This window comes from Passer domesticus, chromosome 19 (assembly GCF_036417665.1).
Source record: "Passer domesticus isolate bPasDom1 chromosome 19, bPasDom1.hap1, whole genome shotgun sequence".
NCBI classification, from domain to species: Eukaryota; Metazoa; Chordata; class Aves; order Passeriformes; family Passeridae; genus Passer; species Passer domesticus.
Window position 1 is genome coordinate 4975750 of NC_087492.1, and position 19170 is coordinate 4994919.

Below are 19170 nucleotides of genomic sequence, written 5' to 3' on the forward strand. Positions count from 1 at the left end.
TTTTGGCTCAGAGCGGTTCAGGCTGTCGGAGTTCAGTGTGTAGAATTTCCTGTAGATCCTGACGAGACTGCCTCGGGTATTTCACACCTGTGTGGGATGAGCCAATGTGCTGCTCACAGCGGATGGTTACCCGAGCTCGCTGCCATCACTCCGGAGCGAACTCCACCTGCGTCCTTCCCAGGAACATGCACTTCTGATGACTCCCACAGCCAGGAGGGGCCGGTAGAATTACCGTCAGCGTTCCAGCTTTATCTTGTCCGTCTGCAGCAGACAGGTGCGTCCGCCCTCGGAGGCAACAGCAGCAGCCGCTCAGCAGGATGCTGCTGCCGCGGGCAGCGTGAGCGGCGCGGCGGGGCGGCGGCGGGGCCGGTGCAGGTGAGGGCGGAGGCAGCGGCCCGCAGCCCGCATGCCCGGCGCTCGGACATGCTCACTAGCGGCGCGGCGCGGGCTCCCGCGGGCAGTCGGCGCCGAGGCGCTCGCGGAGCCGCCGCAGGGCCCCGAGCCGCGCGTCCCGGGGCAGCGAGCGCAGGTGAGCGGGGCCGGGGGAGCCGAGCCAGCGGGCTGTCGGTCGGTGTGCGCGGCCGACTCCCGCCCCGGCGCTCGGGCACACGGCCGCGGGCTGCGGGGCGGCGCGGGGGCAGCGCCCCGGGCGGCCGCGGCTCGGCCGTTCTCCCGCAGCCGCCGACCTTCCCGGAAACTCGGAACATTCTCCGCGGAAAAGGCGCGGGGTAGAACAGCCGGCATGCCGGCGCGGCGCGGCTCCGGCTGCCCGCAGCAGTTGCTCGCTGCCCGGCTCCCGGGCGGTCGGTGGCTCCGGTAACGCTTCCGTGCGCGCATCCCCGGCCGGCGCGGGGCGAGCGCTGCTCGCGGGGAGCCCGAGCGCAGCCCGAGCGCAGCCCGAGCGGAGCCGGGCAGGGTGTGGCGGGGCTGCTCCCGCCTCAGACGTGGCCGTGACACGGCCGGGGCTCCAGGCGGCTCGGCTTGCCCTTGTCAAGACAGGCTTCCTGTACATCCCGAACTTGCGTTACAGCTCCGAGCGCTGCCGGCTGTGATCCGCCCTGCTGTGCGCAGCGCTGACGGCCGCCTTGCAGGAATTCTTCCTTCTCTGCCGGTGCTTGCACAGGTGCCTCAAAGCACTTCATGGAGAAAGCTCGGTGTATTTAGCCCTCTCTCACAGGTGGACGTGGTCAAACTCCTTAACTTCTCCAATTTAGACCCCGAGTCTGCGTCCCCGCTGAGGCTCAGGGGTCCCTGGCTCTAGTCTTGCTTTCCGTGCCGGTTTTCCCCAGTTCTCACACACCCGGAGTTAATTGTTTTAAGTGACAGTGACTCATGGCAGGAATCTGACTCTGCCTGAATGAGCAACTCATTCTAGTAACTTGAATTTTCCAAGTAAGCTGGCTTGAGCTGCATTCTTGTCGTTGGGAGGATTGCAGAGGAAAAGTGGTTCTGAGATACAATACAGAGATTATTCTGGTATTTAATCTCTCTCTGACAGTTGCTTGGGGCGGAAGGCTCCTCCAGAACTACTTGTGGATGGCAGCTGCTTAGTTTTTAAAAGTGACAAATGAGAAAATGTGCTTGGTTGGTGGGACAAGCCATGAAAACAGAACCACATCTTAGAGTACTTGGGAAGAAAGGCATTTTTCTTTCATCCCCTTTTGGAGCAATAGACAATTGCCAGTTGTCAGCACCTTTTCAAAACTTTTAGAAACTGCCTAAGGCTTATGGAGCTGATGAGTTCTTAATTTTCACAGTAGGCCCTGATATGGCAACCACTGTCATAACACTTCAGGGGTTTTAGTTTTGATAGTGGATATAATCCTGTGTTTAGGGAGGGGCTGTGTAAATATGAATTTTGTGTTCTGCCTGGCAGGGACCAATGGAGTGCTACACTGAACACGTGTTCTAATTTATCATGGTATAAAGGATAGATTTATTTTTAAAGAGGAAAAAAAAGGTGTGAATCATAACACTAAGGAGTGAGAGATCCCGTGTGAGTCAATATCCACAGCGTGTAATTTCTGTTCTCTTCTGCATAATTAATAGTGAAGAAACTTGTGATTTACAGTACATCTTCAGGATTTATAATAACTAAGAGAACTTACATAGATCCCGACAAAATGAGTCAAGCCATTTTTATTTTTTTATTTGATCTAACTCCACGGGAGGAAGGCCAGTACAAAACTGGGGTGTAAGAATGCTTTATAACATGAATATAGTGTTTCTTTCTGTGAATAAGCTCAAAGTCTATGGATGCCTTTATGCAAAGCTAAGATAATCTTCGTCTTGTTCAGATATTTGGGATTTTTCTGTTTGTAGTGTCATGTTTCTTATTACTGCATTAGGAACCACATGCTTTCTAGGAACAGGACAAATTCCTCTAGCCCTGTCCAAAGGAACAGTCTGCTCCAAATGCAGGAAAAACAAAGTGCAGCAGCTGCCACAGTCCCAGGGCAGTGCATAAAACCCAGCTCCCAGTGCCCCTTCCCTTGGCTCTTACCTGGCAGCTGTGAATGGTTCCAGCGTGGAAAATATTGAGGAGCACTGGGCTGCAGCACTTTGCCTCCCAGTTCAAAGGACTGATGAGTGAGCACTGTTCCCAGATAACCAGCAGTGCCTTCTGGAGGACAGGTGTGTGTTTGGGGAAAGCTGGAGTGTTACAGGTGCTGCAGAAAAGGAGGTGGAGGGAACTCAAAGTACAGATTTCCCCAGGCTGCTCTGTCCCACAGCCCTTTGTAAGAGATGTAACCCAATCCCTGGTCCTTTCACACAGGCTAAAGAACCGTTTAGAAAGGCTGATTTGTGTGCTTCTGAAGTGTTACCGTGGGGAAAACCATCCGTGTTGTGCTTTGGCTTACCTCAGTGGCAGCCAGAGGTGGTTAGCTGGTGAGAGCTGATCCAGGTCAGAAGTGAGCAGGCCAAACAAACAGGGATTTGTGAGGAGCAGCTTCCCAGCCCAGCCCTCTGTGTGAGCACAGCAACATCTGCACAGAGGCAGGGATCAGGTGGGCCCTTTGTGCTGGCAAAAAGTGATTGCAATTATGGCATGTGTCTGTCTCCTGTCAGGGCTTTTCCTGTCTTAAACGCTGCTTTACTGCTGTGGAACCAGCTCCTGAGTGATGTGGTTGGCTCTGCCTAGGATTGCTATCCCTGGCTTCTCCAGAAACCATCCATCCACCCTGCTGTCAGCTCTAGTGGGTGAGGTTTGCATGCCTTGTCTTCCTCTGAGATTGTAGCACGGTTCTTTTTCTGCCTGGAGGGAGCCACTTGTGCTGTGCCTCTCTGTGCCTGGATTCAGGGATCTCTCTGCTGGAAAATATCCTGCTCTGGATTTTGTGCACTCCTCTGCATATTTCTTGTTGATGTATTAGTGGGGTGGGTGACCAGCTCTTTCCAGAAAATATTAATAAAGGTGTAAGCAGGCAGCACAAGTCAATGGGAAAGGATAACAAGGCTTGTTATGGCAGAAGGTTTGCAGTGGACAAATCTCAAGTAATTTGTTGTAACTGAGTCATGTTCTGTGGGGGTGGAAGTGTTCCTTACAGCCCTGCCCTGCCTTATTTAAATATTTAAACATTTAAATACAGCAAGGAGCAGCAGGGCCAGTACCTTTTCTGTTGCTATATATCTCCAGTGTAGTCTGTTCTGTATTAAATTCCTGTACTGGAAGGCAGTGAAGGTTAGTATTTAGAACTCCTGTGGCATTCATGCATGCATGGATAGCTCTCCCTGGCAGCTTTTTTTCTTTAGGAAAGCATTTGGTCAGGTGCCAATGTCCAGCTTTCCTGGGACACTTTCAGCCCTTTAACCAGTACAGTGACCTTGGGCCAGCCTGGCCACCACCCTTCCTGTGATTCAGTTCAGCAGCTGATAATAAATGGACGTAGAATTTGACATTTTGGCAGTACCTTTGGAGTGTTTGCCCTCTGAGCACAGAGGTCCCAGGGCTGGGAGGTGCAGCAGGCTGCAGTCACTGAAAGCTCTGCCACTGAATGGGCAGTGTCATTGTTGGTGGTGAAGAATGTCGTGTCAAAATGTGTTGTGATATTTGCCAGGAAATGGAGAGTCCATGAATGACTAACAAGTCCTCTGTGACACAGCTGTGATGGCATTCAGCCTGCAGGCTGGGCTCTGTAAGCTAGAGCTGTGCCTTGAAATTTATGTTGGTAATTTCTTTTGAAGGCACTTTTCTAGTAAAATTTCACCACAGAGTTTGCCATGAAGATGATGAAAGGTCTAGAGGGGAAGTCCTATAAAGAGCAGCTGAGGTCACTTGGTTTGTTCAGCCTGGAGAAGAGGAGACTGAGGTCAGACCTCACTGGGGGCTGCAGCTTCCTCCTGAGGGGCAGCACCAACCTCTGCCTGGGACAGAAGGAGGGAACAGCTGTGCCAGGGCAGGTTTAGGTTGGATTTTAGGGAAAGTTTCTTCCCAGAGGGTGCTGGGCACTGCCCAGGGAATGGTCATGGCCCTAGAGCTGCCAGAGCTCCAGGAGAATTTGGACAGCACTGCCAGGGATGCTCAGGGTGGGGTTGTTGGGTGTCTGTGCAGGGCCAGGAGTTGATCCTTGTGGGTCCCTCCTGCTCAGGATATTCTGTGATCTGACTCTGTATTTCCTTTTACTGTTCTGGTGCCTGACCAGAGATTCCCCCCTTAGAAAAGGTAACACAGAGATGTGCTCCTACCCTGGGACAGTGCACACTGGAACAGGAAAACAGCCTTTGGAGGGGCTTGGAGGCTGCAGGGAAACCTTGGTGCTTAGCAGCTCAGTGTCATTAGGCAGAGTGATCTGGTGCCTTCTGCCAGCTGACAATCACCAGGTGTGTTTGGCCATTTTGCTAATGAAGAGGGGGATTATGGAAGGAGCTGTAATTCAGCTAGGGAGCAGTGTTTGTCAGAGGATTTTATTGAACTTGCAATTGCATTTTTCTTCATTACTATATCCTCAATATTTTATGGTTGTCTTTATGTCTGTTTTCATTGTCACCTGATGCCTGGTCTAGATGGGCTATTCCTATCCAGAAAAGAATCAGCTTTACTTCAGCATTATAATGACAAACTGAGAACAGAAAGAAGGGTAAACTCAGCTTTCACACTGCACATATTGTTCATGGCTGAAGGGTCCAGTTAAGTCAATGTCCAATTATATAATGAAGAGATAGTGATCTGTTTAGCTTTTTAGAAAATTAAATTCCACTGAAACAATATAACTGGGACTATAGAAGTAGGAGGAAAACTATTTTCCATTCTGAAGCAGGCCTTTGTATAGAGTTGAGTTTTTTTAAACTCACTAACAGTAACTAATAACTTGTACATTATACAGCCCACACTGAGTCATTGTTTACTCAGGGAAATGACTTTCAACAGCCAGACTTGTTTGTGAAGTTTAATAACTAAAATATGCAGTTCTGTGCTTTACAGGGCTGCACACTATAACCAACATTTTGGAAAAAACAAAGCCTGGTGCATGTTTGCAACACCACACAGCACTGCATTACAAATGTTGCTGCTGCAGCTCAGGGTTTGATCTGCAGTAAAAGCTGGTGAGTCCAATGGTGTGGTTTGGAGACAGGGAAGATTATTGCACAAATTAGTGTTGGGCTTTTCTAGAGTTTTATTGAACCTTCCAAATTAGAGACCAGGGAGCCTTGTTCTGTGTCCACACCTCTTGTTGTTTTAAATAACAGGTTGTCCTCCACTCTTAGGACTTTTGGAGTCTGTTTGAAATTGCCTCTTGTTCTTCTTGGGAGGGAAAGCCACACCTTTGCACCAGGAAGCCAGGAATTCTTTCTGACAGAACTGGAACTCGGACAGAAAAGCAGATGTTTCTTTTGCCTCCTTTGAGTGAGCACTGGAGTTCAGTTGTGAGCTTTTCTGCCTTTTCCTGACTCATGATCTGCTGTTCTGTGTTAGCATGGGATTTTCTCACAGATGTTACAGGAAACTTCCCTCCCCACCCATTACTCCTGTAAAGGTTTTAACAACAGCCAGGGTTTGTATACCTGGTTGGTTTTGGGGTTCTGCATAAACAACCAGCAGAGCACCCATCACATTTCTCAAGTAATCCAAGTGCTTAATTTTAAATAGTGTATTCAAAAAGTTTATTTTTGATTTTTCCCAAAATTACAAGCTTCTTTGGATGCATTTTTTTTTGGAAAACAGAAAGGAAAACTTCATCTGGTAATGAAGGCAAATACAAAATATGTGACTTGCAAAATCCTCATTTTATTTGTGCATGGATTTGTTTGCTCTTATAAGTGGGGGATGGGATCAAAAGCAAGTTCTGCAGAAAAGTACAGAGTGTGTTTTTGTGTGCCCAACCATAGCACTCTGAGGGAACCAGATTCTTTTTAATTTTGCTGATCTTCTGTCCAGGAATCTGGTGGATAGAACCTGGGAACAGCAGTTGATGGAGCTATCAGCAAAGCTTAGAGCATCAGCTTTTACCATCCCAGAAATTCTCATATTTTGCTTTTATAATTCCATTAAAACAGCTGTACAGTGCTGTGATAATCCTAGCAGGATTGGAATTACTGAGAGAAGCAGCAGGTTTCCTTGGGCATAAACCCAAGTTCTGACTGCGAGGTGTCAGCATGGACATGGGTTATTTCTGGTCTGCTGGGTGTAGAAAAAAGGGTGGATGGACATATCAAGGTGAAACGTGGTTGTTTGGAAAGGGAATTTACAAATTCATAACCTTCAGGGGGTTTGAATATTCTGTGCTGGTCTGAGAGAAAACCAGAGGCTGAAAACCCAGAAGGAAAAGTGGAGGCCAAGAAAGGGTGGGAGGCCAATAGAAAAAGCAGAAACTGAAAAGAAGTGGGAGGCCAAAATGGTGTGGGAGGTCAGCAAGGAAAGCAGAGGCCAAAAAGTGGAGGCTGGAAAAGTTAGATGGAGATAAAGATGCGTGGGAGGCAGAAAAGGTGGTGAGGCCAAAATAAGCCCATATCAGAGATCTGATCAATCTCCTTTTGCTCTGTTGGCCTCCACATCCTCCTGAAGAAGGGGACTCTCAGACTATTCAGCTGAAGAAAATTCAAGCTCAGCTTTATGGAATAACTTGGGGACAAATGCCCATTGTCTTGGCTCTTGTATTACTTCAGTTGGAGCTTAGTTTCAGCACTTAAAAATTTGGTTTCCAGCAGAAAGCAGTTCTGTAAATTGTTTGAGTCTTGATTGTAAAAGTAGTGCAGATGAGCTGTAGTGCTGTCAGTTCAATACCTTAAAATATTGTCATTTAAGATCACCAAAGAGGTGTCCCCTAAACCCACAGAAGAAGCAGCACTCTCATGACCGCTTTTGCAGGGATTGGAGAAAGCCAGGAGGAATTTGGAATCATTTATGCAAGAGGTATTTCCACACCAGCTGTATTAAAGTCCCTTAGAACTTTTAAGAAAAACAACATAATGAAGAAGCACAGTGTCTTTTTTCTTTGCCTGATATAATTAAAGAATACAAGGGCTGCTGGTCATGAGCCATTTACATATTGGGGTAAAGCTTTCAGACATTATTTGACTCAAATATAAACTAATCTGATTTGAGGTATTTATGTCTTGTTACAAGGAAGAAGCAGAAAGGAAAGGAGAGTAAAAAAAAGAGATGAGCTGCACTTCCTGGAGAGAAAAGCAGGGCATGGCTGGTGCTGGCAGCCTGGCAGGTAGTGAGTGCTGGGAGGGACTGAGGACTTCCCTGCTGCTCTGGCAGGCTGGTCATGAGGGCTCCATGTGAAGAGGAAATGTTGCAAGAGATGTGGTGTTCTCTATGCAAAAAACCCTTGTGTTGTGCAGGAGGCTGTTTGATCTCTCTCTTCAAACTGAAACCTGAGTGGTTGCCAAGTGTCTGCTCTGAAGTTTCCGGATCTAGGTGGGGACAGGGGAGTTCCAACTGTAACCTGAATGTGTTGAACTGGCAGCTGCTGGTGTCCAACCACTTGCACTGGGAGGAAAATTCCACAAAGTGGCTCCGTGTAGGATGAGAATGTGAGCTATGTCCAGGCTCACGGCCATGGAACTCAAAGCTGCTCTCCTGTCACTGTTTATTTTTCTCTGGAGGCTTCAGTGAAGTTGGCTGTTTGTCACTGAGTGCAGCTTTGCTGGAATGCTGCCTGCCTGCCATTGGAATAAGGGAGCACCTGTGACAGGACTGTGGTGTCACCTGAGAGGAAGGAAATCAGTGTTGCTGCAGGGTGAGTGTGCACATCTGGGAAGAAATCTTTGTACCAGCCAGTTATTGCCTTCCAAGGAAAAATTAGGTTGTGACAAAACTTTTTGTTTTGGAAAGGTAAATTCTAGTGTTGCTGTTAACTTGGTACCTGGCTGTCTGTTTTGAGCAGTGAATTTCTCTGTGCTGAACTCTTGGAAGTGCTTTTCAGGCCACACTCGTACTGGTCTCAAATTATCTTAATTGCAAACCACTTATCTGAACTGATGAGTAGTTAACACAAATGTGACATGGTGCTCGTTAGAGTAGAAAATCAATCAGTGTTTAGTGTGGGCTGGATTGACATTTCTGGATTGATAGGGGATGGGAGGTTCATTTGCCTCAATAAATGGCTCAGTGATGAGTGTGTGGAGGGAGCTGCTCCTCTCCTGTGTGCTGGCAACCAAAACCCACCAGCATCAGCCTGCGGCCAAAAAGTGTCAGGTTTTGCATTTTTTGGGAGTAGCAGAGCAGTGCTGGGACAGGACCCCCACGTGTCAGTTTAGGTGATTTCTGGTGCTGCTCCCCTGCTCCTGGAGCACTGCAGCTGACAGGCTGCACCCCTGGTGGCATTCCTGGGCTTGTCCCCAGGGCTGCTGGGGGTGACACTGTCCTCGTGTCACTTCTCCAGGATTTCAGTGCTCAAGGCATGAGGGTGTGCAGAGGGGAGGGGATGAACAAGCAGCCAGAGAGTCTTGGAGCTTCATCCATGTCACTTCCATGAAATGCCCTTTCTTTTGTGTTCCCCCAGTATCTAAGATAAGCTTATCCTGATATCAGTTCTGTTTAGAATCATAGAATGGTCTGGGTTGAAAGGGACTTAAAGATCATCTTGTTTCACCTTTCAGTGAACCAATTTTAATTGGTTCACTGTAGTTCTCCACTCCCTGCCTTGTACTTGATCCATTTAACCCTTTGATTAACCCTTTGAAACAAAGCTGGGAGAGCAGTGATGACAAAACCAACATTTTCTATTTGTTTCAGTTCCCTGAACTGCCTGCTCAGAGCTGAATGGATCTTAGGGGGACAGGGCCAGGACAGGCACAGCTGGGACAGAGGCTGTGTCACAGTAACATCAGCTGACAGCAGCCTGGGACTGCCCTCTGGCACCTCAGAGGACATTTTCTGTGCCCTTTTCACCTTGGACAAGTGTCTGTAGTGTAATGATGTGGGAACGATGGCTTGTGTGCCTGTTCTATTCTTACACCGCTGTGTTTTGATCCTTGAAGCCAGTGCTAAGTGAGAAGTTTGTTTGCTAGAAGGTTCTGCAGTCACACTGGGAGACTTTTGTGCTCTGATGTGTGGGCTGATTGGCACCAAAACCTCCCAGCATGTGGATGTGGAGCTAGGCCAGCTGTTTGGGACACAAATGGTAATTAGTTGTTTTCTAAATGTTGGCTCTATCAAGGTTCACAAACAGAACAGGCCATCTCCACTGCTCCTAATGAACATTCCCAAGCTCTAGCAGTCCCAGCTCCTGAGCAGTACAGGAGCACCTGCCCCTGAGTCCTGCACTGCTGGTGCCCTGTGATGTGCTATCAGATCAGAGAGAGGCACTGATAAATCCTTCCAGGCTGCACACACATGGACATGGAGCCAGGAATGGCTGCTGTCTGTGCTTCCTCTTGCCAAAGCATCCTTACAGTGACTGGCACCCAAAACAGGGAGAAGAGCCCAAGGTACAAGGGTCCAGTTGGGCACTGGTGTCTGGAATATTTTGCTCCCCTTCCCAGAGCAATGTTTTCCATGGATGGAGTTTGGGAGAGCCAGTGCACTGAGGGTCAGGATGGGGGATACCTCACCCACGTGAGGATGCAGAGATTCCCACTTTTGCCTTGCTTTTCACTAGGTGTAAAGATCCAAGGAACCTTTGAGCCCAGTGGGACTCTAACAAGGCATTTGTGGTGGGTATCTGAGCATGCCATGAGACACAGAAAGGGTAAGGGAGAAGGAATTAATTCTGCTGCCAGAACCTTCCGTGCCAGAGGTCGGATGTGGCTCCGTGCCCACTCTGGGCATACGTGCAGGTTCCTGCAATTTGTTGCTGTCACCACCAGCAGTGGCACACAAGGAAACAAAATTTAAGAATGCCATCCTGCAACAGAGACCTCAAGAGGCTATTTCTAGATGGAATTGGAGCTCTGTGTGGTGTAGTGGGCTGTAGGCTCATTGTGAGGGTAGAAAACAACCAAAAGTCGTTTGCTCTGGAATTCTTCATGCTGTAGTAGGCAGCTGGATTAAAATGTTGTGGAGTTTTGCTCCTTTTTGATGCACTGTGGGTGAAGAGGCTTCACAATCAGCTGTGTCCCAGCAGGTGAGCTGGAGTGGGGTAGCACTTGGAAAAGTGAATTTTGGAATAGTGGGGTTTAGCCCTGCAGGCACCTGCATGAAGCTACTCCTGAGAGCCATCAGCTGTTGTGGAATTTGTCAGCTCACCAGACAAGTGTGTGCTGCCTCTCACACACCCCAGCAATTCTGAGAATGTGAAGGACTCTCAGATTCCAGTCTTCCCCTCCAGCTCGAGGGGCTGCTGGAAGCAGGAAAGGAGGTCAGGCTTGAAATCCACAGTCGGAGGGGAGGAATTTGTGGATGCAGAGCAGATAACGCCCATCACTCTCTGCACTGGCCACTCCCACTCCCCTGCTTTGTGGAAAGTCTGATTAAAGGCAGCCCTGCCTGTCTGAGCCATACATCCATGCACAAATGCCAGATTCTCTTCATTCCAGCCTGCTGACTTCAAGAAGGACTTGCTCTGACAAGCTGGAAATGAGGGCTGGCAGCTTCATCTGCAGCTCAAAGGCTTTATCTCTCTTAGACACTCTTCCTAACATTTCCCACAAACACTGCTCTGCTGGTAGGAGCTGTTGCACACACAGGATCCATCAGGCACTTATGAATAAAGCCTTACCTTGTGTAACTCTCCTCAGAACAGGCAAGGAGCACTTCACAAAGCACTTGGCACCAGGCCTGTGGCAGAGCTGGCTCTCCTTGTGCCTCAGCCTCATTATCTGGGGAGCAGTAGGAAGAGCCAGCTCAGCCTTTGATTTTCCTGTCCCCCTACCAAGCACTGATGTTCTTTCCTCCACAAAAATCCTCCAGTCCAGCCTCCATCTCCCACTTGGACTGTTTCCATCAGCTGAAATCTGGCAGCTTTCCATCACTTCCAGCTTCCACACCATATTCTGACAATTCACCTCAGCCTCTCTTTCCTCTCTGAGCTCCCACCTTCACTCCTGCCCCTCTGCTCCATGAGGAGTTCTTTGACTTCCAGGATTGTTCTGCCCCAGCAGCAGCTGCTGTTGCCCTGCTGTTGCCTCACTGCTCCATGAGGGATGCCAGCTGTGTCCACCTGTTAGGTTGTTTTGCATGTGCCTTTAAGGCAGCTGCTTCTGCTGCATTTGCAGCCTTAAACCTGGAATATTCATATTCCCTGGCCTATCTCAATCAATGGGTGAACTCAGCCTTCACTAAATGCTTTCCCAGGGTGAAATCTATTTGAGATGTAATAATGGTTCTAGAGAACCTGTGCCAGCAACTGCAAGACAGCCAAGCTCTTCTTTGATTGCTCTTTCTGTTTCAAAATCACTATTAGAGCAAGTGTACTTTTACCTTCACATATTTAACATGTGGAATGAGATAACCTTAAGCTTGATGCAGTGAGGTGTGCACCCTCATATAAAAATTTATCATAAATCAAATTTGAGTCATCACCATGATTGTGGCATGATTTCTGCTTGAAAGGGCATCTTTGATGTCATCACCATGTTGCTTCACAAGCAGCTTGCTGGTGATATTTTAGGTTGGGGAGGGTGTGTGCATGTCTATAGCTTCTAAAAACCATCAGGCCAGTGTCAAATGTCTGCCCAGTGATTTACAGATTGCACAAGGGGCTGTTAGCAGACAAAACTTTTTTTTTTGTCTGATTTTCGAGGGAGGGCTCTTACCACAGGGCTTTGACTTATGGCCATATAACCACCCCTGCTGAGCAGAAAGGGGATCCCAATGATATCTGCTCCAAATGCTCTCTCCTGACCATGGCACTGTGCTGCCTGGACATTGTGTGAACTCAGACTTGTGAAACAAAAGCTCTAATTTCCCTTTGTGAAGCTTGATACAGAGCACACAGCTCTGGAGCAGCAGGATATGAGAATTAGAATCATTGGTGCAGTGAGGATTTTGAGCAAGAAGCAGGCATGAAATACCCAAAGCATTTAACCTCTGTGTTTTATTCATCCTGGAGCAAATGTAATTTAAAGTGGCACCTCTATAATTGATGAAGTATCTTTTTACCATTTGTTTAATTACCAGTTTCAGTGTCTAGAAAGCAGCAGATCAATAATTTACAGTGATGAACTTCCCTGTGTCTCTGTTTTTCTACTTCAGCCATGCAAACAACAGCTCCTGAAACAAACCCTCAAATATTGATGCTTTCCTTTAGGTGATATAAAAGAGCTTAACCTTTTTTCCTGCCACAGGTGCACTCCACCACCACTGAAGCTGAGGGCAGAGCACTGACCTTGGCAAGGCAGGGTTAATTTAGGGCTTGCCCTGCATTTTGTATCAGCTCTCAGCTTTTTGCAGCCTCCTCTCATTGCTGGAGTGATGAAGGCTGGGCTCCTGTTGTTGCTGTAACAGCAGATGCTGCTGCCCTGGCTTCAGGAGAATTGTTAAAACAGAAAATTTAAGCTAATGAACCAAAGCTGCTGGCTGTGGTTTATATCTATTTCTTACATGATGGGTTTTGATAACAAATGTTGATTTTTCTGTGTGAAATACCTGTTTTGGAGAGTCTTGGATCCCTCTGTCAGCTCAGAGCTCAGATTCCCTCATGGTCCTGCAGCACCTCCTCAAGGGGAGGTCCTGGATCTGTCCAGGAGGAGCTACAGGATCTGTACCTGTCAAATCAGAGGGAAAAGGTGTTTCCCAGTGGGATGGGCCTTCAGACAGTTCCTCCTGTGGTTCTGGCTGCCATGGACTGTGGGGTTTCCCACACAGCATCAGAGCAGAAGATCTAAAGACACCCAACTTCCATGAGATCTCCAAATCCAGGATTTCTAGCAGGATGGTGAGCTCTGCTTTCAGACTCCCAGTCTCACACCTCTGATTCTTCTCACTTTTTAGAGCCAAGACAAATATCTTATTTCTCCTGGACCTGCCTATGAGCAAACAACTTAGTGACTGCATCCTTGGGCTTGGTATGAAAAATAAACAGGGAATACATCCCTTTCCTCTCTCTTAGGAGTGCCAGTCCTCATCTCCTGTTGGAGAACAAGATGCTGTGGGACAGTTGGCATTTCTGTTAATGTCACAACTGTCAATTCCTTCAAGATCTCTCCTTTCAGCTGGAGCTCACAGCCCAGAAGAAGGTTTTGTTTAGCAAATAGGTGTAAAGGGTCACGAGGAAGATTCCTGGGCCTGTTGTGTCAGCCTCAGCAGGGTTTGTGCAGGTTTGCAACCACCAAATGCAGAATTAGGACTAAATCAGAGAAAGAAAATGGGTTTGGACCTAACCACAGCTGGGGAATGAATGTTTCCATTCTCTGCAGAGACCCATGTTTATCCAGATGTGCAACACACATTCCTGAGAACCACAAAGGGATGGACTCCTTCATTGTTCCTTGGTGTCTCTGTTTCTGATTAAACTGATGCCTCTGATAATGCAGAAAGTTTTGAAAATGCAGAGGGCAGAACTGTGTAGTTCTCCTTAAGAGGGAGTTGAAACTGCCTTGGAGATGAGTTCCAAAGGGGGCTAAATTGCAGGACAATAATTTATTTTTTAACATCAATGTCATTACTGCTTCTTTTACGTTAAAAAAAAAAAATCTTGATTTAAGGTGGTTTTGCTCCAATAGGAATCCCAGTTTTTAAATTCTTGGAAAACAATATTCTGAATTGAGAATATTCTGAATTTGAGTGCAAGCTGATGCAGGTGGGCATGGGGTATCCTTCTGAAATGATGGCTGTATTTTCCAGGCAGCCTGGAACACTTTTGCCATCACAATAACAGCTCATCATTCCCTGTGGATGATAAGTGATGCTAAATCTATTTTGGGACAGAAAAGATTCACCAAAGCATTAAATCCTCCACGGGTGATACAGGAGGGGCTCCTTGGGGCAGAGGCAGAGCAGCCAGAGGAGATGACCTCATACCATCCCCTTCATCTGGTGCCTTTTCCCCTCGCTTTCAGCAGGAGCAGGGCAGGAGGGGAAAGGGAAGCAGCTCAGACATCAGCTGCAATATCATCTGCCCACGTGCTCAGCCCGCTGCCAGGGCCAGCCTCACTGCCTGGCTCCTCTGCAGACTGCTCAGCTCCTTTCAGCACAATCTGGAATTTCTGCAGCTCATCCAATATTCTTATTTTGGGTTCATGATCTAGTTGTTGAGACTCTTTCCTTGAATTTTTCTTAGGGGGCTTGTGCCATCACAGTCAGTGTAAAGTGCTCTTTGTTCCCTTACAAAGAAGGGTTTGAAAAGTTCAGTCTCATGTGTGTCACTAAAGTTTTGTTAGAACTTATTTATAACTTTTCACTGCCCCAAAATAACTGCCTGCCTTAGGCCAACCAAGTCAGTTTGAAACAGAGGAGAGAGGAAAAAGAAAAAAAAAAAAAGTGGAAGTACAAATTGTGCCTGTAAACTCTTCACTTATAAATCATCAAATTAAAAATTGCTCCACTTGTTTGAATGTCCAAAGCATTCAGTGTGCTCCCAGAAATTAACTCCACTTGGGAACTTGGAGTTTGCCACAGAATTGCTTCGTTTGCTTTAGAGGAGGGTCACACCCAGAAGGAAAATAAGAATTTGTTACTCCCAGGTATCGCCCAACACTTCCAGGTTGCTGACTTGATTTTTTTCCCTAAGGAACCTGTGGATAATCCATGGAACAAACCTATAGCAAATGCAATTGTGCTAATACAAAATGTTGCTCACAGCAACATATCCCCATATTTTGGGTACAAATGATACTGATATGTAAGATATTGCACTGATATAAACATCTTTATCCTACTATAAACTGTTCATACTAAGGGATTTTACTGTTACAGTAACAGTAGAGAGGAGTAGGATTAGTTATTTCTTGGGGTATCACTCGTGTACAAACTATTTTATTAAAAATCCAAATTTAAGCAAATATGTTCCATATGTGAGCCTCTCTCCTGTGCTTTTCAGGAAAGTTTTAGTCATTTGACCTTTATTCTTCTGTCTTTGGAAGCCTTAATATACTCATAAAATTTAGATATTACCTATGCTGCAGTCTCCACATAACAGAAAAGTTCATGGCTTTGAAAAAAAAATAGCAATTCCACGACAGCTTTATTCAAACTTTATGAAAAGCTCCATGCTGCCTTAAAAGAAACAATTTCATTTGGCTGTTTTGGAGGGAGGTATTTCCTTTTTAAACTGTTTTTCACAGTACCAGTGATCTGATTTTGGGTGTGGTTTGTTTTAATGTAAAGCTACATTGGCGAAAGCTGTCAATTAAAAGAGAAAAGGACAGGAGAGGTCAGTAAGGTTCAGTTCTTTCCTATAAAGCAGTCTGATATAGTAGATGAATTTGGTATTTGGATTTGTGTAAAATGATGTGTGTTGGCTCAGTTAAGAATGATGTCTTTCAGGTAGCCTTCCTTAGCTTTCAGATTTAACCTACTAAAGAAAATAAAGCAACTTAAACTTTCTGCTTTAGTGCTGGCAGTTCTAAACAGATAATTCCTATATTTAGAGAAGAATTTTGCAATCACTGGGGGCACAGGGGAGGCTTGGGATCCTGTCAATACAACATTAATGGGGTGGATGAACTCTGCTTTCAGACTCCCAGTCTCATACCTGTGATTCTTCTCACTTTTACAGCCAAGACAAACATCTTATTTCTCCTGGACTTGACTTTGAAACTGAGCAAACATCTTAGTGACTGCATCCTTGGAGCTGGTATGAAAAATAAACAGGGACTAAACAGTGTTAGGGTCCAGGCTGACAGCTGAGGCTTTGTACTGACTTAAATCCACAGGGAGCTCGTTCCCAAAAATATTTTTCTCCAAATTTAACTTCCAGATACCACTGACCACAAACCATACCAGCAGAAGCCATCTTGCTGAATTGCTTTATAATTGTTATGGAGCAAGTATTACATGAGAAAAGAGGCATAAGAGGATTTAAAATTAGAGCTTTTTTGTAGCTGTTTTTCTCTTGCAGCCGTAACCACTTGTGTTTCCCAGCTCTGAAAAACCTGCCTGTTGCCTGCACTCATTTTCCCCCTTGCTGTGCAGTCAAGGATGTGAAGTATTTAACAGGACAAAAATTAAAGGTCAGTCTAAAAATCCTCAGAAATCAAGATGTCCCTAAAGATAAAACCCAATGTGAAACATCCTCTTGGCCCAGAACATGCCCTGGAAGGCTTTGAGTGCACACCCTGTTCTGGCCAGGTGTTCTGGGGACAAGGGCCAGGTACAAGCAGCTGCTGAGGTCCTGGTGACCCTGGAGGAATCCTGTGGGACAGTGGAGGGGATTGGGAATAACTGGGAATCTCAGCCATGTTTTCGTGGGGACTGTGAAGCTCCTGATGCTGTGATGTGGAGAGAACTTTGCTGTCAGACTCCAATCTCTCATCAATGACTCTCACAAGGGTAGCCTGGGTTGGATTTTTTTTTTTTTAATGCTCGCTTTTTAAGGTTGATTTGTTGTTTTTTTGGTTTTTTTTTTTTAATTTGCTGTGGCAAACTGAGCCCTGCAGCTCAAGGAGCTCTCAACAGCTGACAGGAAAATGTTGGCTGGGATTTGGCCTCTCTTTTCCCTAGAAGTTGTGTCATTCTGCAGAGAAGAGACATAGGATGTGGCAGGGCTACAGATACAGAATTGTTTGTACATTTTGTCACAAACATCTCTTGCTGTCAGGGAGGAAAAAAAAAAAAAAACCAAACCAAAACTCTGGGTGATAAATCTGTCTAGCAATTGATATTGTGCTCATTTCCGTGGCAGCTCTGGGGCTGTGTTTGCTCAGCAGGCTGCCCTGCACTGGCTGCTCCTGGCCTTATCCAAAGACAGAGCAGAGATGGAAAGATACCCCTTGATGGGAACCACAGAGAAACCTTCCAGTTCTGTCACTTCCCCCAAATGAGGCCTCTGTGAGCATTGTTGTAGGAATCCCTTCCATTTGTATAAGGAGGAAAATGTGGCCTTTGACTGGGCTTGCAGGTTTGGTGTCTGCTGCAGGGATGGTGGAAGGTGTGGGTTGGAGCTGCAGCTCCAGTGCCCTGGCAGCTCTGCTGGGCTGGGCACAGCTGCCTGGAGCTGCTCAAACTCTTGGCCTAGGAGACATTAATTCTGCTGTTTTGTGGGAATGCTGCAAAAATGAACTTAAATGGTGCTTGATGTCTGTGCTGTTTAAACCAAGATGAGTAAAAACTGTCCAGTTCATAAAACATTAGTGCTCCATGGATCTGCAGCCCAGGAAGGGCAGGAAGGGGAGCTCTCAGCCTGCCCTCTGTATCAGCACTGCCCATGTCGTGCTTCAGGTCATGGCTGTGTCTTTTCCTGCCCTTTCCCAATCAGAGACATGCTCAGCTTTGCTTTGCAAGTGTTCTTTTGTAATTTTCAAAGTCTATTCAGTGTTTTTAGTGCCATGGAGAACAGCAAGGGCATTACAGAAGGTCAGAGCATCTCTAACTTGTCCATTTAGTTGCTATTTTGGGCTGCAGGACAGGACCCTGCTCAGCAGAGCAGTCCCAGGCTAAGCTCTGTCCCTCTGTGTGGAGGGGTCCCTGGGTGTGCTGCCTTCCCCTGATGTGTGAGCAGCCTGGTGTGTCCCTCCTCAGGATTCCTGTACATCCTTCTCCTCCAGACTGCAAACAGTTTAGTGCTGATCTGGCCTTATATAGTAATTTCCTATTATTAGAAACATTTCCTTGGGATCTTGCTCAGGGAGTAGCAGAGGGAAATCCTGTTTCCTTCATCTAACTTGCAGGCAAAGCACCAGTGCTCACTCTTTCCTTATCTCGTGTGGATGGAACAAGAAGTTTTTGTTGTGATTTGCTTTCCAGCCTTAAGCCCTTTCTAACACTGAGCCTCTTTTCAGAAATGCAGGAAAAGAAATGTGAGGAATAGGAACTGTCAGTCAGCAGTGTGAGCTGTAAAGTTTTGTCTGCAGCCTGTATATTCCCTGTTCTTTTCATAATGTTTTCCTCACTCAGCTTGGGTTCTTCCTTTGGAAAAACCAGCTCTGTTCAGTGCTGGTTTGTGTGCTAGGATATTTCACCTGAGAGTGCCAGGGATGGGCAGACAGCCAGTGGCTGTGTTAAAAAAGAGGAACAGCTTTAAATTAAGGAAGGAGAAGTTTTTGTTCTGCGTGCAAGAAGTGTTTTTAAAGGCGAGACTCACTGGAAGCACAGAGATATGCACAGGCTTTGAACACTTAATTTTTCCTGTGAAAACATTTTTTCCCCTTAAAAGGAAGATGTAGGTCCTGCCACTAGGAGTGACTGTTTGGAAAGTCAGTCGGCAGGAATGCACATCAGCTGAACTGAGTCAGGCTGTTTGTGTTACCAGCTCCCTCCAAACCACCCCTGCCACAGCCACTGCAGGGGAGCTGCTGCACATGATTGTGCCAGAGCAATCGCAGGGAATTAACTGCTGGGTTTAAATGTTGTTGGAGCCAGTGCAACAATTGCTGTTGGGATTGGAGTGTGTTTGTAAAATCAGGGAAACCCTGACAGGGCCGTGAGCGGGAGCAGCCACGGGCATGAGACAAACTGGCATCACATTAAGGGCATCTGGTAATTATAAAGTGGGACTTTGTTCTGATGGCCACTGTCAAAGCCAGCCAGCCATTTCTGTTTCACTGCTTCAGCAGAAAGCAACAACAAGGAAAATTTATCTTAATTTGTTAGATTAACCCAGTTTCTGTTTTCGCTCACGTCACAGACCCAGAATTATTGTGTGTGTGCGGGAGCCATAACTAAATACAAGCCTGTCATATGTG

The 19170-nt window shown here is 46.7% G+C and overlaps 1 protein-coding gene across 3 annotated transcripts in view; it reads left to right on the forward strand.

Annotated features, from left to right (window-relative positions):
* Positions 1-404: 404 nt before the first annotated feature.
* MYO1C (myosin IC) overlaps positions 405-19170 on the forward strand; it is a 51449-nt gene continuing 32683 nt past the window's right edge. Inside the window, exon 1 of one of the 3 annotated variants that reach the window (XM_064395082.1) lies at positions 405-529. In XM_064395082.1, coding sequence (XP_064251152.1) covers positions 407-529 — 123 coding nt within the window. In that variant the 5' untranslated portion in view covers positions 405-406. Of the gene's footprint in view, positions 530-3069; positions 3202-7879; positions 8187-19170 lie in introns of those variants that run through there. The other 2 variants (XM_064395084.1, XM_064395085.1) reach the window with 2 other exon arrangements.